This window comes from Neofelis nebulosa, chromosome 1 (genome assembly GCF_028018385.1).
Source record: "Neofelis nebulosa isolate mNeoNeb1 chromosome 1, mNeoNeb1.pri, whole genome shotgun sequence".
NCBI classification, from domain to species: domain Eukaryota; kingdom Metazoa; phylum Chordata; class Mammalia; order Carnivora; family Felidae; genus Neofelis; species Neofelis nebulosa.
In genome coordinates this window covers 224,557,096-224,578,056 of record NC_080782.1, presented here as the reverse complement: position 1 = coordinate 224,578,056, position 20,961 = coordinate 224,557,096, and the positions used below count along the sequence as shown (strand labels likewise).

General features: G+C 41.4%; 3 protein-coding genes across 12 annotated transcripts in view; 2 read left to right on the top strand and 1 right to left on the bottom strand.

The window, feature by feature from the left end:
* NEK5 (NIMA related kinase 5) overlaps nt 1-2,583 on the top strand; it is a 62,081-nt gene extending 59,498 nt beyond the window's left edge. For all 8 annotated transcript variants that reach the window (XM_058686433.1, XM_058686432.1, XM_058686435.1 and 5 more), the window contains one exon: nt 771-2,583. In XM_058686433.1, the coding sequence (XP_058542416.1) occupies nt 771-1,038 (268 nt within the window). In that variant the 3' untranslated portion in view covers nt 1,039-2,583. The remainder of the gene's footprint in view (nt 1-770) is intronic.
* On the bottom strand, nt 491-20,423 carry ALG11 (ALG11 alpha-1,2-mannosyltransferase). Its single transcript, XM_058686463.1, has 5 exons — nt 20,286-20,423; nt 14,823-15,053; nt 9,987-10,918; nt 6,892-7,220; nt 491-1,670 (listed from the first exon to the last, which is right to left on the bottom strand). Exons 1-4 carry the CDS (start codon nt 20,327-20,329, stop codon nt 6,949-6,951), a joined length of 1,479 nt encoding a protein of 492 aa, XP_058542446.1. The 5' UTR covers nt 20,330-20,423; the 3' UTR covers nt 491-1,670; nt 6,892-6,948.
* A 189-nt stretch (nt 20,424-20,612) lies between these two features.
* ATP7B (ATPase copper transporting beta) overlaps nt 20,613-20,961 on the top strand; it is a 78,980-nt gene continuing 78,631 nt past the window's right edge. The window contains exon 1 of one of the 3 annotated variants that reach the window (XM_058686430.1): nt 20,613-20,704. The gene's annotated coding sequence lies outside the window, so the exon portion shown is untranslated. Of the gene's footprint in view, nt 20,951-20,961 lie in introns of all 3 variants that reach the window. The other 2 variants (XM_058686427.1, XM_058686429.1) reach the window with 2 other exon arrangements.

Here is a 20,961-nt window from a genome sequence, read left to right as displayed (position 1 = left end):
AATATTTGTGTTGAGGTCTTAGATATAATTTCAGTTCCTTGTCCTACTAATTAGTATCTGTGAGACCTTGGGCAAGTTTTATTAACCTCTGAGCCCAGATTCTTAATAAATTGATGGTGAATATGTCTACCTCAAATTGTTGCTAGTATTAGATGAAATACAGTTATGTAAGTGCTCGAGGGCAGTCACTGGTATATAATAAGGGCTCACTATATGGCAGCTATTTTTTATTCTTTTATTATTTTTTCTCTTCTTCACTTTTTTTTTTTTTTTTAATTTTTTTTTCAACGTTTTTTATTTATTTTTGGGACAGAGAGAGACAGAGCATGAACGGGGGAGGGGCAGAGAGAGAGGGAGACACAGAATCGGAAACAGGCTCCAGGCTCCGAGCCATCAGCCCAGAGCCTGACGCGGGGCTCGAACTCACGGACCGCGAGATCGTGACCTGGCTGAAGTCAGACGCTTAACCGACTGCGCCACCCAGGCGCCCCTCTTCTTCACTTTTTAAACATAAGAGTAGATGGGTATTAATAAATATAATTAAAATTGTCAAACACAAATCCAACTAAATAGAGTACTGATTATCCCAACATTGGTTTTTTGTCATTCTTAGGAAAACCAGACGTATATAATAAGTAATGCATTACGTAGGGGAAAATGCATCTATTAAATTGCTCAAGTGGGAGTGGGAAATGAGAAGGGAAACTACCTTTCATATGCATTTTTAATTATTTTGATATCATAAAGTTGATTTTTAACTCTTATTTCAGAAATTTTGAAGAATCTGAAGATGAGTTGAGAAATGAAGTAATAGAATCCCTAGAAAAACTTGCTACTTCTAAAGAGGAAGAAAACAGAGAAGAGCCTCCTGGTTTTTCTAAGGGTGCTGGAAAGTTAGGAGGAGAGGAGATAAGCATACAGAAATATGCAGAATTCAGTGAAGGTTTAGAGAATATTTCTACTCGATCTAATGACAAAGTATGCATTGCTGATGAAAACCAAGAAACATCAACAACCCATCAAAATGTACAAGTGTGATTATTGTACTTTTTCTTAAGTGGTAAGTTAGTATCTATTAGGTATAGTGTCTGGGCACAAGTCATTAATATTCATTCTGTAAGAGTTTTCCAGTCATCCCAGGGGTTTAGTAATTTTTCTCCCAATTTAGACAGTAAGGCTGACTAATTTGAGTATAGAAATTAGTATTTTTACTTTAAAATTTCTACCAAGAAATCTTTCAGACAGTAGATGTGATAGGCAGAGTAATGAGTCTCTCTTCCTGCCACCCCGCAGCACACCCAGTGATGTGAATATATTGTCACATGGTAAAGGGGAATTAAGGTTGCAGGTGGAAGTAAGGCTGCTACTCAGCTGACCTTCAAATAGGGGAGGGTGTTTTTGATTACCCAGGTGGGCCCAATGTAATCAAAGGGTGTTTAACAGCGGAAGGAGGCAGAAGGGAGAACCAGAGAGATGTCAGGGTGAGCGGGGATGAGCCTGGTGCTGCCGCCTTGGAAGATGGAGGAACATGCCATATGCCAAGGAATACAGGCAGCTTCTAGAATCTGGGAAAGGCCAGGCCATGGACTTTCCCCAGAAGCCCGCAGAGGGAACACAGTCTTGCTGACATCTTGATTTTGGCTTCTGGAAATCCACTTTAGACTTCTGACCTACAGAATTGTGAGATAATAAATTTGTGTTGTTTTAACTAAATTTGGTAAGTTTAAATTTGATAAATTTAACTAAATTTGTTAAGACAATGGTAGAAAACTAATACAATGTACGAACAAATTCATTTAGAATAATCTGCCATTACAGAAAACTGTGATTTGGGGATTTCTGAAGTCATACTGAATACACTTTTTTGAAGCTGATGTTGACACTTAAGAGAGTAGGGTAATTGAGCGAGAGGATCAAGGCCCATCATGTTAATTACGCACCAAATAGTCATTTTATTATGTTTTATTGAATTAATTTCTAATAGCTTCAAATGTATAGATTATAAGCTTCTTGAAGGCAAGAAGCCTTCATCTTACTTACATCTGATATCTTACTTACATCGTACGCTGATCTTTTTATATATGGTGCTTAGCAGAGAACAATCCCAGTGTTGAACATGTGCCTGGAGTTTAATAGATATTTGTTGATTTATTGTGTTGCTTCTATGAAGGACAGAGGGGTTATAATTCTAAGTGGTAGAATTCTCCCTGAAATAGATGCTCTGGAATAAAAATGAAACTGAAATTACACATTAATACATTGCTAAGCCAATGAAACAAGGATGAGGAGGGGTTGGCCAGAATATTTCTAAGGTCTGCTTAGTATTTACATTTGATATAATTTTATTAAATGTGGGGAAAGTATCAAGATTCCCCTAACTGTCAGATGCATCCTGTATTTTCCTTGGTGAAAGTTCCTTTCAGCTTGGTGTATAGGGTTTCAAGCTGCTCTTTAAGGGAGATGGCTCAGTATGGTCACATCATGAGGCTGAGAATATTTAAAAATTTCTTACCACTGTTAATTTCAACCGTGGTAACACATGGTCCCGAAAGATTAAAGCATCATTAATCCTACTGACTCTTACTGGTCAGCGTATACGTGTTTTACTTTTGGAACATTCTGTGGTTAAGGCATAATAAATCTGTTAATATACTTCATTTAATCCTCATTCTAGATAGTAATTGAATGCATGGAGAATGAAACTTGGTTCCTGAAAACTCCGAAGATCCAAAGACCAGTCAGTTATATGCAGAGAAAAAGGAAAAAAAGAATGAATGTTTAGGGTCAATGTTTAAGGGGCGCGTGGGTGGCTCAGTCGGTTAAGTGTCCGACTTCAGCTCAGGTCATGATCTCCCAGTTTGTGGGTTCAAGTCCCGTATCGGGCTCTGTGCTGACAGCTGAGCCTGGAGCCTGCTTTGGATTCTGTGTTTCCCTCTCTCTCTGCCCCTCCCCAGCTCACGCTCTCTCTCTCTCTCTCTCTCTCTGTCTCAAATAAACATTAAAAAAAATTTTTTTAAAAAAGGTCAATGTTTAAGAATAAGCCTATCAAGTTTGCTCCAATGACAAGATGTGTGGCTAAAGTCTCCTTTAGCTAACAGCCACCAACCCTTATTCACTGTAAGATTTTAAAATCTTTGCTGTAAAGTAGGAAGTATTCATTGTGATAAGTATACATATCTTCAAGGTTTTTCAACCTACGTCAGCTCCTAATTCACCTTACCCATCTTACGTACACTGTTATCTAAATCATGTTCTTGAGGCACAATTGATTACTTTATTCTGGGTTTAGACGTAGCTGCATTTGTTAAGTTGAAACTATTGATTACACCTGCATGTGTTTTTAGAATAAATTTTATTAAAAATTATGCATGTTAGTAACTATGTATCCTAGCTATCAAACTGATCATTCTTTAAATGTGTACAAACTTTTAACTTCCCTTTTAAGTATCTTGTAACATGTATAGTCCAAGTGAGCACGTAGCACTCGAATATTAGAACTGATGCTTCTTTGAAGCCAAGGGTGGCCTTAGATTTAGGATGGGGACAGAGGAAAAACAATTAGCTGAGGAACAGTGGGAGAGGTAGGGAAAATTACAGGGGCATAATGTGATTCTAGTAATTTGCAGAATTGCTTCTCATGGTTAACTTTTTTGTTGTACCCACTGAAAGATTTAGCACAGACACCCTATTCATATTAGAGTCCTGGAGTCTAGGGTACATTCACATAATTAAACACAAATACTCTGAAAGCACTGATAATTACAGGGGCTACTCTCTCAGAATTTTGTCTATGACTTTGTAAAAAAGAAACCCCAAAATTATTAAAACATATGAAGTTCTGCAGTGTTTGGTAGGTCCGAAATATTCATTAAAAGGAAAAAGTCTATTAAACCTGACAACCTATTCTTCTTGGGTACTAGAGGCGAGACAATTTTAGTTTATCTTTAAATTTTTCATTTTTATTTTTTAAATTCTTGGCATGTGGAGCTTAGAAGTACTGGTAGTAGATAACAAATAATTCCGAATTGAGAGCCTGCATGAGGGGACAAATACACCATATGCGGAAAAGTATCCAAGAGACTGAAAACCACTTCGTATCATACTTAGAGACAAACAGATTTTGTATCTATTAAAGTCATATTTAGATACAAGTAGATATACAAAGAACAGGTATTTTGTTATGCACAACTGAAATAAGAATGTGCATCCCCACTGCTGTGGGTTCAAAATATACTGTGTTTGGACCACTCAAAAACAATGTTTTACAGGAATAGTCACTCAAGAGTTCTTCAGACAGACAGCAGACATATTGCTTTGATGCTTTCCATGGTTATCAGTCCTTCCAAAAAAAAAAAAAAAGACATGTCCTATCACATTAGGAACAGGGAAGATGAACATATATGCAAATTATGTTTCCAGTGACGTTTGTGACAAATGAAAAAGTAATTTTGAAGAAACAAGATTAAGAAATGCTTTATGGGATTTCAGAAACCTTTCTTCCTTTACTTCTTAGTCCCTTTCAATTTCTTTATTTTTATTCTCATGATTTTCTATGGGCTGATGGGTAAACTCAGGGGGCGGTGGTATGGATCTTACCACAAAAGACTAGTTGTAAGATAAGAAAGTGAACCGGGCTGGAGTCAGAAGTCCCAGGTTATAATCCCGATTTTTGTCCTTAAACAGCTTTGTGAAATGGAGTCTTTAGGTCTTTAAATTATTCTTGTCTGTAAAGTTGAAAGGAAGAACACTGGATTAGAGGATTTGTAGGGTTCCTTCCAACTCCAATGTCCACTAGTCTTCTTTTTCTTTTTAAATGTTTATTATTTTTTTTTTTTAAGAGAGAAAGAGCACAAACAGGGGAGGGCAGAGAGGGTGACAGAGGATCCAAAGCAGGCTCTGCGCTGACAGCAGAGAGCCTGATGTGGGGGACTCGAACTCATGAACTGCGAGATTATGACCTGAGCCAAAGTTGGATGCTTAACTGACTGAGCCACCCAGACACCCCCATCTTTCTTTTCTAAACTGAATCATCTCCACCCAAAGCTATGTTGGTGTGTAATATCATCCTGGGCCTCTGTTTTGCTGCTTTTTGACCTGATGACAGAAGGTGGCCTGTAGATGAGTCAACGACTGGAAGTAGATGATGAAGCTGGCCAGGTCGGTGACTGGATGAGAGGAGTTTGGAAGGGAAAAACATACCTCTTTCACATGCTCCTAACACAAAAATGTATCAGATTGACAGAGAAAGACAGATACATGATTTCACTCATGTGGAATTTGAGAAACTAGATGACCATAGGGGAAGGGAAGGAAAAATAAAATCCAGAGAGGGAGGCAAACCATAAGAGACTCTAAATACAGAGAACAAACTGAGGGTTGATGGTCATGGGTGGTTGGGGGGGCGGGGAATTTGGGTGATGGGCTTTGAGGAGGGCACTTGTAGGGATGAGCACTGGGTGTTGTATGTAAGTGATGAATCACAGGAATCTACTCCTGAAGCCAAGACTACACTGTATGTTAATGAACTTGACAATAAATTAAAAAAAAAAAAAAAAAAAAATATATATATATATGTATCAGACTGTGCAGGAGGTGGATTCCCTGAACTAGAAGGAGCTAATTATGTGTGCAGAAAATGCCAAATGCTGTAGTTCTCTGTAACTGCATCTGCACAGCCACATACTTTTCGTGCTAGTTATTCAGCACAGAAGTTCCATTAAATGTGTACTGATTCGTAGCTACTGACTTAGTAACCACTCGCCTACACTGAACCCTAATGCGTTAATAAGGAGGATTACGAAAGACATATACTATAAATTGTTATCTTTAAAGTACTTTATAAAGGTACCTTTAAAAAACTTGGATAATTATCCAGGTATTTTTCACATACTTTCCATCTCAGAATCACTAGGAGGTAGTGAGGACAGGTATTAGCATCTCCAGATTATAGATGTAGAATGTAAGTTTCAAAAAGATTAAGCAGCGGCTTAAGTATTAAGAGATCAGATGTTTGCAAATGATGACACAGGGATCAGGCCCAGGTGTTTTGGTGCTCTTTTCAAAATGCCACCTCATCATCTTACAAGGCATGATGCTGATAACGGAGACTGGGTGGATGGATCTGGCTACTCTATCATGGCTATCAGAAAAACAACTTATCAAAGCCATCTCACTCAGACCTTCTGAACAACTTAAAGCTAGCTTCCAGCCTCCTGCGATGTGGAAATGTGAAGGGATGATGAGAGTATCCTTATCAAATGTACTGATAGCACCAAACAAAAACCTAATTTCTCAAATATGGAGCTGTGGGAAGGATCGCTGGAGGCCTCCTGGCCCCTGCGAGCCGACACATGCCCACAGGGCGGTCCCAGTCCCTGCCTTTTCACTACAAGCTTTCAGAACATGATTAAGCCTGCCTAAAGTCTCTTTTCTCTTTTAAGAGAATCTTTAGATATATCCAAGAAGGTCATCCACAATTACTATTTAGGATTTAAATGGACTAGAATTTTTCTGTGTTCCCAAGATAGCAGAACATTTCTAAAGTACCAAACTATTAATTATCAGTCTTCCATTTTCCTTTCGACATTTCCTTTTTTTCTAAAGGTAAATTCTCTTTCCTGGGTTCTAAAGTACAGTGATTTGACAAATAGGACTTGAAAAATGTGAATTAGACCAAAATTAAGATGGTTGGTTCATTTTTTTCTTTCAGATCCATATTTTTCAGAATTTGAGACAAAATCCTAACCTAAAATTTTTTCATTCAAACAATTTAGGTAATTTTGACCATTGTCATTTTCACTGAAATAAATATCCTGTCTATATACATACTGCTGAGAGCACTGCTTAGGTGACTTTATTACAATACAGAAAAAGCTTAGAAAAATTACTCACGAATGAAGGTATGTCGCCATTTTATATAAAATATCTTTCATCCGTACAGATATGACATTATTTGAATAAGCTCTCCACAGATGACAGGAACGCCAGTTCAAACTCCTGATCAGAGAATCTGCTTACAGATGCCCGAGCACTGCTTCGGATTTGGAGTCTCTTTTCCTCAGACATGGAAAGAATATGAGCCATGGTTTCCGCGTAGCCTTCTTCGCTTTCAGCCAGAAATCCAGTTATCTCTCCTTCGTGAGGGACGACAATGTCAAGCTTGGGGCCCCCTGAGTTGTGTGCGAGGATAATCGTGCCAGCTGCCATGCACTCGACAACTCCTGAGAAAGAAACAAAACCACGTGGTCTTTGAACTTTCTGAGAGTGTTCACAAGAACAAGGATGAGCAGAAACCTCTATAAAGTTTAGGACACTCATGAGAAATTTAACCACATGTCTGTTGGGCCTATAAATCTGCTCACTAAACTTCCATGGTGTCAAGTAATTTTAAGTTTTTTAGTTTTTAGCCTTCACAATAATGCTACTTGGTTCTTAATTGAAACAGACAAGCAGGCGAGAGAACAGTCTGTAAAAAACAGATCCCTGCAGGTAATAAAACGAAGTAGACTACAGCAGGCTGGCAAGATGGCAGACTGAAAGGTAAAAGGTGTAAAGAGATACCAAAAGCAAAATTTCAGGAGTTCCAGTTACAGCATTAGGAGGCTGCCCTCCTCCCTCTACTTCTTCTTCTTTGCTGGCTCCTCCTCTTCTGCCCACTTCTGAACCCTGCTCGTTCTCAGCATTTTGCAGCAGGGGCCTCTTCTCACTGGGCACTTTCGCGAGGCCACCTGACCCTCTTCCGTGGGGCTTCCGTAACGACCCGGACGGCAACGAGCTCCTCCGTCGGTGTTTCCTGGTCCGGTCCCTCACCTGCACTGCAGACTCGTAGAGACAAGTGTCCACCGGACACACCCACCTCCGTGTCCTGCAGATCATTCTAACTCTACCTGCTGGGAACCTGGCTCATCAACTGCCTCTCCTCTTGGGAGTCTGTCTCGAGGTGACAGCCATCCACTGTTCATACATTTGCCTACACTCAAAACCCCAGGAGGTCCTCTTGGACTCTTCTCTCTCCTTCACGTAAGACATCCAATTAATCACCACGTCCTGTTCAATCCTGCCTCAGAACTTCCCTCGAGCGCGTTCGCCTACCGTGTTTGTACCACAGCACGTCACCCAGGTTGCCAGGGCAGCCCGACACATCCTCCTGCCTTCCTCCCCTGGCCCTCCCTGCTCCTCACTGATCCACCCCTTCACGGCAACCACAGTGAACTTGAGGAAATAGAAAGCTTTTAAATCCGATACTCAAAATCAGTCTATCTTTTCCCACTGGCTTCACCTGGCCCCAGCTCCCCTCTCCATCAGCGTGCTGTTGCTGTTCCTCCTGCGTGCTCCGGCCATACCGAACCCTTAGTTCCCTGAGTGCACCTGCTAGTGCCCTTATGGTCCCACCTGTCACGATGCTGTTCCCTCTGCTGGATATTCTCCCATCTCTTGCAAGGCTAACTTCTAATTACCGTTCAGGTCCCAGCTTACGTATCACGCCACTTCCTCGGGCAACTGTTCTCTGACCTCACAAATCTGTTAGGTGTTTCTCTTGGGTGCTTCAAATCACCCTGCACTTGCCCTGGCACAGCACTTAGCACCGTGTCCAGTAAAGTGCTGTTTAACTGGTCTTTATCACACACAGAGCTGGAAGTCTCAGAAGGGAACAACAGGTCCTGTCTCCCAGTCATTTTCCCAGCACCCGCCACGTGCCTGGCACAATGAATGCTCCAGTAAGTCTCCGCGGGAGGAGGCACAGGGAGTCAGACCCTGTGCAGAAGGTCTGAATCAAAAAGTTCTTGCTGTATGTCTGGGCTCAGTAATGTGCGACCCACTAGGGATAGACAGGAGGGTAAGAGAAATCATAGCCTTAGCACAGGAGACTTCACTTTATGTTTTTCCATTTTCTTTTTTTTTTTTTTTTTAATTTTTTTTTTTTTTCAACGTTTATTTTATTTTTTGGGACAGAGAGAGACAGAGCATGAACGGGGGAGGGAGAGAGAGAGAGGGAGACACAGAATCGGAAACAGGCTCCAGGCTCTGAGCCATCAGCCCAGAGCCTGACGCGGGGCTCGAACTCACGGACCGTGAGATCGTGACCTGGCTGAAGTCGGACGCTTAACCGACTGCGCCACCCAGGCGCCCCTGTTTTTCCATTTTCCCTGAACACTTAGCAGTGTGGACACAAAGCAGCCATTTGAGAAATAGATGTTGAACCAAATTAGACACAAGACAGCAGTTGACTTTATACCAAATGTATGCATAACAGGAAGTCAGGATATAGAGAGCAGCTTGTGCTAAAATAAACAAGAAAGGCTAAATTAAAGGCTAAGGAGATGAAAGTCAGACACTTATAATGGGATTTGGCAGAAAAAGGAGGGTAGGCCATTTCAATAATGGGCAGGGAATCAACAGAAGAAACAACAGAATTGCCATGAGGAGCCCTGTCAGCTCAGCTTTTGGTGTACATGAAAATCACCTGATGAGCTTTACTGAAATACATCTACCTGGGCCCCACCCGGAGATTCGGATTTGGTCCTTCAGCGAGATTAGGCCAGGAATCTGTACCAGTCCAGACATAGGGTTAGGTGGGGCAGAGAAACTGGTAGGTAAGAACAGGGGCTGAGTTAGGATCCAAGCTCTATCTCTTATTGCTAAGGCTGAACAAGGGCAAGTTCAAAACCTCTCTGTGCCTGAGTTTCTTTATTCGTCAAATGGAAATAACAGTACATCAAGCAGGGTTTCAGAGAGGATTAAATCAGATAATACTTGTAAAGATCTCAACAGTGACTTATGCACGGTAAGCTGTTAATAAATATCAGCTATTATTATTGACTACATACTGTTACGTCCTGCGGGGTCTCAAATGAAAAAAGTTTACTTGGCAGACTGGGAGAGGAGAATTAGACCTGATGTGAACTTCTAGAGTATTATTATTTTATCAAGAGAACCCAAATGTACATCTCATGACACCAAACGAGTTGCTGAAAGGACAAACTCACCAATCCCAAAATGCTCGTTCCACATGGTGTGCAGACCAATTGTTGCTTCAGACAAGTAAGTCTTTAACTCATCAAATGGAATGTTTATTTTAAATTCCACATCTTCTTGAACTCCCAGATCCTCAGAAAGCTTTCTCAGTTGGTTTACCCTGAGCTCATCATCTTGGTTACGACACCCTCCAATGAGGACAAGTTTAAGGGAAGGAAGTGACCCAGCCACCTTCTTATTCAGCAATTTAGCAAAGGCTTTGATCTGCAAAGGATGATTCTTTTCAGGCCGGAACTGGCCAATGGAAACCAGCAAATGTCCTGGGATTGTCTTTTTTTCATGTAAGGGAATGTCCAGAAAGGTCTGTACATCACAAGGTGGGTAAACAATATTAGTGCAATTCCCGACTTTCCACAGTGAGAGAATGTGGTTTAGTGTCCAAGAAGAATTGACCATCACTACATCACTGCAAGAACCCACAAGTCCATAAATAAAAGCAAATAAATAGTAATAGATGAGCTTTACTTTGCTTAGAAAAGGATTCCTGGTAATGAAGGCTGCGTTATTAAATCCGACATTTTGGTTCTTCACTACAGACAGCATATCAGTGCTGATCGTGGGATAATGAACGTAGCTGCCAATGCGACAACCACCTAGATACTTAAACAGAGGCAGTGTGAACGCGTATCCCATTGAATCGATGTAAACGTCAGGAACACACTGCATTAGAGCTTCCCAGCCAAGAAAAATGGATCCTAGACTTTGGCCCAGCAGTGTGAAGTGAGGATAGAGCGAATCTTCCACAAGGTAGCGTTTCCTCAGGAAAACAAACTTCACTGGGTGAATGAGCCTGATGTTAAATCTTCGGAAAGCACCTTCTAGTATCTGTTGACCACTGACGTTCACGTCACCAGTATACACAACATAAATTGCTTCAGGATACCTAAAACAGAATGCAGTAGTTAAGATTTTCACTAGTTTAGGTTAAAATCGAGCAGAAAAGTTGGAGATAATTATTTTGTCACAATCATAAAGAAGGTTATTTCTATATTGAAAAAAAATGTTTTCCACCGTTTTTCCTTCATTGCACTTGGTCTACTGATCCCGAGTCCTCTGCTGTCCTGGGAGTTAAATGTTAGTCCTCCAAATGAGACTTCGAGTTCTTTGCTATTTCCTCTTCTGAGAGTTTTGCATAGAGCAGACATCAACAGAAATTGCTGACATTTCCGCTTTTATGAAATACACAGAAACTTTATTCTGACGACCTTTTCAGTATAAAATGGTAATATCAATAACGTACTCCTAAACAAGAGTTAAAACTTACTAAATGTATCTTTAGACAGGATCATAGATGCTAAAGCGTTACTCTATTTTTATCTGAGAAATGCAATAAGATTCTAAAAGCTAGATCAGGTGCCTGCATCAAAATTAGATAGGGTATGGGGCGCCTGGGTGGCGCAGTCGGTTAAGCGTCCGACTTCAGCCAGGTCACGATCTCGCGGTCCGTGAGTTCGAGCCCCGCGTCAGGCTCTGGGCTGATGGCTCGGAGCCTGGAGCCTGTTTCCGATTCTGTGTCTCCCTCTCTCTCTGCCCCTACCCCGTTCATGCTCTGTCTCTCTCTGTCCCAAAAATAAATTAAAAACGTTGAAAAAAAAAATTAAAAAAAAAAAATTAGATAGGGTATAATAATAATGGAAGTCTTTAAAAGTATATATTCTTATGACTATGCTTTTGGCATTTGCTCTGGTGTTTTTGGCTATTGAGTCATAAAACATTTCTTAAGTATCTAGTATGAGCTACTAGGTTCTGGGGATTCAGGGATTAGAGGGTCTTTACCCTCGAGGAGCTGAGTTCAGTGGGGAAAACAGATATATAAACAGAAAACTGCAAAACTGTGATATGTGTTGATAAAGACAGCCATGGGATGCTGTGCAGACCCAAAGGATGAGCATCTAATTGCACTTCCCCACAGGCAGAATGATCCTTAGACTGAGGTGTTGTTGTTTTTTTTTTTTTTTAACGTTTATTTATTTTTGAGAGACAGAGAGAGAGGGAGAGAGCTTGCACACATGAGCAGGGAGAGGGGCAGAGAGACCGAGAGAATCGCAAGCAGGCTCCGCACTGTCAGTGCAGAGCCCGAAGTGGGGCTCAAACTCAAGAACCATGAGATCATGACCTGAACTGAGATTAAGAGTCAGATGCTTAACCCACTGAGCCACTCAGGTGCCCTTGGAATGATCCTTATAAAACGTAAAAACGATTGTCCTCCCCGGTTGCTTAAAGATGGCCACACATTCTTTGACACTTATCAAGTGGTGGGATCTATGTCCCTTCCCCTGGAATGATGGGCTCTGTGACTGCTTTTACCAATAGACTATGTCAAAGGTGACATTTTGCCAGTTTCTAGAGCCAAGTTCTATGGGGATGGTAATTTCTGCTTTGCTCTAGAGAAGTCAGCTGTCACATAAGACATCCAACTATCCTGAGACTGCCATGTTGTGTGCAAGCCCAAGCGAGTCACGTAGAGAGGCTGCGGGTGACAGAGACGCCTGACCAGTGTTCCCCACCCTCACCCACTGTCGCTGTTGCAATCATCCCAGCCCAGGAAGCAGGTATGTTAGTGGAGAAGCCTTCAGATGACTCGGAGCCAGCTGCCATCTAACTGCAGCAGCTTGGTATGCAGGATTTCAAACAGGGCCCATCAATCCCCAAACTGTGAAAAATAATGAGAAATTCTTGCTTTAGCCATTACGTTTTGGGGTGGCTTGTCACGTAGCAACGGATAAGCAGAATATCATCTCTCTGTCTGAAACACTCATATAGTTTCCCACAGCACTTAGAATACCAGCTAGACTCCTCACTCTACTCACTCAAGCTCTGAGTAATCTGGACCCTGCCTCCGCTCTCTCACATACCCACAGGGTCAGCCAAACTGGATTCCTTTCTCTGAACAAGACAGGCTCCTTCCAGTCTTAGGGGACTTGCAAGAGTTGTTCCCTCTGTTTTGAACTCTCTTTTCTCATCTTCACTGTGTTTTCCTGAGGCAGACGGTATGGCATGTGATTTACAACATGGGCTCTGTAATGCAGTTCCCTTATCTGTCAAATGAGGGTAACAGTAACAACCTCGTAAGGTTACTCTGAAGATTGAATGAGCTGACACGTGTAAAACACTTCAAACAATGCCTGGCACATAGTAAATGCTCAGTACACGTCAGCTGCTTTTGTCATTTAAACTTCAGAAGTATCACCTCCTTGGAGATTTTCCCTACTTACTCAGTCTAAAGTACGGAATCATTCCCGGGGCACCTGAGTGGCTCTGCCGGTTAGGCATCTGACTCTTGATTTCGGCTCAGATCATGATCTCATGGTCATGAGATCAAGCCCCAAGCTCTGCTCAGTGCAGAGCCTGCTTGGAATTCTCTTTCTCCCTCTCTCTGCCCCTTTCCCATTCTCTCTCTCTCTCAAAATAAGTAAACATTAAAAAAATAAAGTATGGAGTCCTATTTTAATTTCTTGTGTAGCATCTCTCACCATTTGGTATTTTTCTTTTTAGATATTATTTTGTCTCCTCTCCACTAAAATCTAAGATCCATGATCTATTTTGTTCACCATTCAATCTCAACTCAACAGTGCCTGACACAGAGTAGGTCCCCAAGAAATATTTCTAGATCGAATGAAAAGTGTATTGTAGTTTATGCTGAGTCAGGAGAAGCTTGTAGAAATTAGCTGAGGAGAAAAAGGTCAGAAAAAAAAGGAACACCGTATGGAAAGGCAAAGAATCTATAGAGAGAGCCTGATGCTCCTAGTTCAGTGTGCTGAGCAAAGTATACATGAAGGAATGGGGAGGGATGAAAAATAAAATGTGGCAAGAACAAGATGAAAAAGTATCTTCTATGTCCTACTGAGGATTTGGACTTCTTTCATTGCAGGTGACTTGGGAATAACAGAGTTTGCTGGGGAGTACAGTAGAGCTATCACAAAACTTTACCGCTGCCCTCAAGAGTGAGAGAATCCAGGTAGACAAGCTAATGCACAGAGTTAGGAGAAGGAAAGAGCAGTAGTGATTAGAGAAGGAGCAGGGAAGGCCTCAGAAAGGCGGGCAGTAAGCTGAGATCTAAGGACATGTTTTAGATCCAGGGAGTTATGGAAGATGGCAGAGGAAATACAAGGGTGGTGGCTGGAAGCCAGGATGAGCCGAGAAACAGAGATGTAGAGTGAAGGGAATTCTGTGTGAAGGCTCTGGAACTGGATGAAGGGCATGTGCCAGGAAGTAGCGTAACCAGGGAAGAATAATAGTTTCCTCCTATGATAAAACCACAAATGGAATTTGTACTTTACTGTGTTTATTCCTCCTACGTCTGGAGATGCAGGTGGAGAGAAGGAAGCCTAAAACATGAAATGACCGGGTAGTAGCATATTCTTTCGAACATGGTAACTTAAGACTAGCTGGTAATGATATCAACATTAAAATCAGATAGATGCTCTCACAGAGATTATCTCCTGTGTGCCACTATGGACTAAATGTATTCAGGCTTAAAGTGTTCCTTGGTATTATATTTCTGTTTACTATTCAACTTCTCCACACGTTCTTCCAAGGTGACAGTTATCCCCGCTAAGTTTTGTCATTAAAGGGTAGATACTTTCCCTTTCCATTTCTTTATCATATCAACTAAAATTCAACAGGATCTTGTAAGGCAGGCTGGCACATAACAGAAGCGTTTCCTTATTGAAGAACAATTAATTCCTGGCCACAAGTAAGGTGAGAGAAAGGTAAATTTCTGGGCAATGATTTTTTTTTTTAAAGGTAATACGAGAGCAAATGACCTAAGAAAGATGCATACCTACTTTTTCTGCAGAGCCCTTAAGGCACACCACAAAACTCTTTCTCCTCCGCCGCCAGCATTGCAGTACGGATGAAAAAATGCAATCACCAGTTGATTTTTCCCATTTTTGCTAGTTGCTACTGACTCTTTCTTTCTTCGTACCAGCAGTCTGATTCCCCAGAGGATAATGAACAAACATATGCATAAAATTCCACATACTGTCAGGCCAGGGAGGAATAATGAATACAAAAACCTGAAACAAGAAGGAAAATATAAAAATCTACAGAATGCCCATTCAAAAGAAACAACAAATTAAAGTCTACTTTTACAGATCCACTTTATGTATCAGTAGTAAAGACAGATTTTTATACCTGGGAGTCTGCTAACGAAATACTTTTTAATCAGCAGTAAAAATCAATGTTGAGCCACTTTTCTCCTAACAGTGTATGTGTTAAGGGACTAAAAACAGGGGCGCCGGGGTGGCTAAGTCGGTTAGCGGCCGACTTCGGCTCAGGTCATGATCTCGTGGTCCGTGAGTTCGAGCCCCGCGTCGGGCTCTGTGCTGACAGCTCAGAGCCTGGAGCCTGTTTCAGATTCTGTGTCTCCCTCTCTCTGACCCTCCCCTGTTCATGCTCTGTCTCTCCCTGTCTCAAAAATAAATAAATGTTAAAAAAATTTTTAAAAAAAGGACTAAAAACTGAAATTTAATTATTAACCTAAACAAGACATGATCAGGAATGGCATCTGACCCTCAAAAATCACAACACAGAACCCGAGCAGTATGTCTTCTGAATGATCAATAATGAACATTTAATTAGTTAAAAGTTTGGTGAGGTAGCAAATCATTTTTATTCTTTTACTTCGCCTCAAATAGAACAATTTCTGGGGTGAGAGGAACTTAGATCTCTCCATTTCTATTACAAGTTCTGCATCTGATCTGTTTCTATGGCCCTAGAACACTGCCTTTCCTTATGTGCCTCTAAATGAGTTGCCATAAATGCTCTGACAACCTACTTCTACTCCATACTCACTCCCCCACTGACTGCTAAAAGGCTCTTACTGCCAGGCTGACTGAAGCTCTGCAAAGGCAAGGAAGGACCCAGGCTTGTTTACCACTGGATGCCAACGCCTAGCATAATGCCTGGCCCAGAGAAGGCATCCGTGTTTGTTGACTGCATACAAAATTCTTTACCTCTTCAGACGTCTCTTAGATGATGTTAAAATAATTTTTCAAAGTGTGTTTTTCTGTTACCGTTGGGCAATATAGTTGGTATCTAGCTTCATATTTTTTATATCCTGCCTACCCTTTATAAAGGATCCGGGGAGCTTGTAACACATAAAAACACTAAAATACTAAAACTTAAATAATGAAAACTCAGGGCCGGGGAGTTCAAGTATTTGGTGGAGAGCAGTGACAGGTGGGGGACATAGATATACAGACTCTAAGTTTGTATGTGGTAGTGAAAAGCAGATTGGGCTCTGAAGGGCTTAATGATCCAAGCATGTATGGGGATATTTTGTGTACTTGCATAGTTTTCATTGTCCATAAGTAGAAGACATAAATTCTTCAGAGAAATAACTTTTTTTCTTAATTTTTAAAGTTTTATTTATTTTGAGAGAGAGAGACAGAGAGTAAGTGGGAGGGGCAGAGAGGGAGAGAGAGAATCCCAAGCACAGAGAGAAAATCTGACAGTGCAGAGCCTGATGTAGGGCTGGAACTTACGAACCATGAGATCATGACCTGAGCCAAAACAAGAGTTGGATGCTTAACCGACTGAGCCACCCAGGAGCCCCGGCAGAAATAAATATCTTATTTATATTTAGTTTGGAAACAAACTTCTCATGTGGGATTTCCTATTGTGAATAAGTGCACTATTTGAAGACGTATTTGACTTATTAGAATGATTGATCTCAGGATATCTTTAAACTCTTAAAAATTACTGAAGACCCCATACAGCTTTTATTTCTATCAGGATTTCCCAAACTCGGCACTGCTGACATTTTAAATTTTTTTTTTTTTTTCAACGTTTTTAATTTATTTTTGGGACAGAGAGAGACAGAGCATGAACGGGGGAGGGGCAGAGAGAGGGAGACACAGAATCGGAAGCAGGCTCCAGGCTCTGAGCCATCAGCCCAGAGCCCGACGCGGGGCTCGAACTCACGGACCGCGAGATCGTGACCTGGCTGAAGTCGGACGCTTAACCGACTGCGCCACCCAGGCGCCCCGGCACTGCTGACATTTTAGACCACAATAATTCTTTGTCTGCAGGGACTGTCTTATGCATTATAGGATGTTTAGCTGCATTCCTGGTCTCAACCCACTGGATGCCTATAGTGCCCTTCCAATCATGACCATAAGAATTATTTCGACATTGCTAAATGTCCTGCAGAAGTTAAAATCACTCCTTGTTGAGAAATACTCATTTTCATTGATTATATCTACCAATATTTAGCATATCAGAAATGAAACTGAGGAATTTAATGAATTATTCTGACAATGACAAATCTATTACAAGTTAATATAAAACACATTTTTATTTAAAAAAAAAAAAACGCTTTTTTCCAAACAAACAAAAAAGAAATTCAGTAAGAAGGGTATTACTGTTTTAGATATTTGCAGATCTCTTTAATGTCTGGCTTAACAAAAGATAGTGGCTTTTAATATCTGCTTCTGCATTCAATCTTAGTGATATGTTGTTTTACTTGAAGTATATGAAGGAAATCTAAGCTCACTCAGATATGTAGTAGGAAAAGGGAGTATGTTTAAATACCCTTTTCAGATGGTTACAGCATTTTTCTGTGATGTTATACCAAATTAGACAAGTGGTAATTTCTTAATTGTCAGGTGCAACATGGAGTTTGAAAGCCAATCAATGCCCTTTTCATACTGTGTTATACTGAAATCTTGTACTTTAAGTGGATCTTTTACCTATACATGATTTTGTAATGTCGTGACTCGATTATTTGGAAAATATTGGTTCATGACTCACATAGACTTTCCAAATGTGGGCACATTTTTTCACTGTATAATATCCCCAAATCACATTTGTTAATATCACTACCCATCTCTTCAGGAAATCTTTTAATTATTGGAAAGTGGTCAAGCTTTGAATGGCAGATACAGGTTCTCCAAAATTCTAATTTTCACTTGAAAGTTCAAACTTTATTATTAGCAATAAATTCTGTCACTTGTTTTCTTTGAACTGACAGGGTCACTTCATTCATTTTCAAATACCCAAGTCAGAAGAACCATACTTTGTCAGTCATTCTTTCAAGTAGAAACCACATCCCATAAAAAAGTGTCTAATTCAGCTTTCAACTTCGCAATCATGCAAGAACTTTTCCTTGAGATAACCATCATACTTCAGTATGAAAACATTATATGTATTAAAAAGATATGTATTCAACTCAAGGTTAATTAACAAAATTAATTTTTACTGTTTCATCAAGGACATTCTTAGTAAAACTGGCTTTAGCAAGTACACGGTGGTGAAAAACACAAGACTTCTCGTATACTTTGATTTCATTGCCTCGATTTGTAATAAGTAGTAGTTTTATCCACTATTACTTTTGCACCATTGGTGCAAATGTAAACATAATGAGAAAGCAAATGTTAGCTTCAATTATTATAAAAATAGTTTTGATATTGAAGAACTATTAAAAGGGTCTTGAGGACCTGTCAAGGTCTATGGACCATACTTTGAGAACTACTGACTTAAAGGATGAACAGGGTTTGACATAAGTGGTAAGATCTGTCAATTATTTAATGTTTGGAATATATCTGTTCATAAAAAGAATATTATACAGCTTTCCCAGGAAAAGTTAAAAGCCCATTTAATTTAAAATGAGGCTGATCCATAGAATCCAAGGATTTTTATGGCATTTCCTTCTAATGATTTAAGTGGGAAGATTCATGTGATAGGATTTTCAAACTGAACTATTTAACTGAAAATCAGAAAAAATAAATCCTACTAATAACTAAAGTTGAGCCAGTCCTTTACTGAGTCTCTTAGTTTCAAAGATACAGACTATATAAATTTATTAAACATCCTACAGTACTTGCACATCAAAACTATCCATTTTAGAATTTGTTTAAATCTAACTAAAAATAGGGGCACCTGGGTGGCTCAGTTGGTTAAGCCGCCGACTTCGGCTCAGGTCATGATCTCGCAGTCCGTGAGTTTGAGCCCTGCGTCGGGCTCTGTGCTGACAGCTCAGAGCCTGGAGCCTGTTTCAGATTCTGTGTCTCCCTCACTCTGACCCTCCCCCGTTCATGCTTTGTCTCTCTCTGTCTCAAAAATAAATAAACGTAAAAAATAAAAATAAAAATAAAAAAACACAGTAGTATTACAACAATAAAAGTAGGGGAAAAAAAGTCTGGGTTTTTTTTTCCACCAAAATGTTAACAGTAGTTATCTCCAGATGGTAGCACGCCTGGCCAGTTTTCTTTTTTGCTCCTCTATTTCCTAACTCTTCTATAAGAAACAATGTATTACCTATGTAATACAATTTTATATTACTCCTATATCAACCGGAAATAAAGATCAATGGATGATCATGAAGCAGATGATTCAACATAAACTTTTTATTTGTGAAAATAAAGAGAAATCTCACTGAAATGGAGTCAGGAGGCCAGAAGGGGGAACGCAGAAGAGCCCTATCACTCAAATGCCAATTTCATGAAGAACTGTCAATGACAGCATCCAACAGTAGAATCCTAAACACGACAGAATGGCCACTAACAGGCCCCAACAGGGAGAGATGTACGTCGCATTTCCTACAAGAGTACTCCTGCAACTCAGCCAATGAGAAACCCTCACTACTCTTGCTTTTCTCCAGCAGACTTTACTTCAACCCCCCACCCCTTCAACTTCCTCCTTCTCCATAAAACAACGGTCCTCTCGTTGGTAGAACTTGCCAGGTATGGTTTTGTCATAGCTTGTATATCCAGAAATGCAATTCTCTGCTACTCCCGAAAAAAACAAACAAAACCAACCAAACCATTTTTGCTGGTAAGATAGCTGTTTTATTTTTAAGGTTAACATATTTAAGTGACATGTGTTAACAGCGACCATTTTGGTGAGTGAAAGAGGGGAAACTAAGCCGTGACAAGAGCCAGTTTATTCTTTACAAAAAGAGACACGATAGTTTGGAAAATGATCCATGGCTCCATTATAAAGGAAAACGAGAAATGAATATGGATAATTTATAACAGAATAGTTGGAGTGCGAACAAAAAAGAAAAAGGAAGGGAAACTGCACCCTTCAGCCAGAAGTGGGGCAGGCGAAGAAAACGCGGTTAACTGAGTCTTTAACCCAGTCAGCTTCAGTCTAATTAAAAGACTCCGAAGTGAGAATAGCGCTATCCTTGAGGCCTAAGATTCGTGACTAGAAGATCCCCTTCCCCGCAAACTTCAGTTGCCCTGGGCGGACAAGAACCACCGCGAAACAGAAACGCCTGCGAGCCCACACCACCAGCTCCTCACCTCAGTAATTCGCACAAGCACCAACCCCCTTTGGTGGTCGCCATCTTCCCTCGACCCCCGAACTCAGGAAGCGCTTCTTTGTTCCTCTTCTCTATTGGCTCCAGAGGAAGCGGGCGGTGTTCTCTCCGCCCCCATGGGGCAGGTTTCGCGTTTCAATTGGCTGCTGGTAGTAGCTTCCCACGGCCTTCCAGTCAATAGAATCTCCCGGGGAGGAGACAAGTTTTCGGCGTGGCGCACAAGGGTCCCGCCCCCCCAGCGGGCGGGGCCGTAGTGGGAGTAGGGCTGGAGTGGGCGTGGCCTGTGATGGACAGCTGGGCACCCGCCCTCGGACCCCTCCCCCACTGGAAGCCCCCAGCCCGGGGCCCGCCGGCCGTTGAGACCAATGGGAGGCCCTTGCGCATCTCGGATCGATTTCCCAGGTGCGGAGTTCACTCCCGCGGCAGCTGCGGCATTTGGGACCCGCGACGCCCCGGAGCGAAGCGCGGAGCTGAGAGGCAGCTGTGCGGAGCGGACCCGAAGAAGGTGCCCGCCACGCCGCACCTCTCTGCCGGCGGTTGGCGATCCCTGGGATCTGCATCTCCGGCTCGGCTCTGCGCCGCTCGCCCGCCCTCTTGTCCTTCACACGCCGGGGGCCTAAGACCGAGTCCGCAGCGTACCGGCCCGAGGTAGCGGAGAC

What these genes read in the sequence shown, in the direction of transcription:
- ALG11 (XM_058686463.1), bottom strand. Translation starts at nt 20,329, where the DNA reads ATGGCGACCACCAAAGGGGGTTGGTGCTTGTGCGAATTACTGAG. An exon ending in TGCTTGTGCGAATTACTGAG is followed by an intron (nt 15,054 to 20,285) that starts GTGAGGAGCTGG and finishes TTCTTGTTTCAG; the next exon opens with GTTTTTGTATTCATTATTCC. An exon ending in TTAAGGGCTCTGCAGAAAAA is followed by an intron (nt 10,919 to 14,822) that starts GTAGGTATGCAT and finishes ATTCTGTTTTAG; the next exon opens with GTATCCTGAAGCAATTTATG.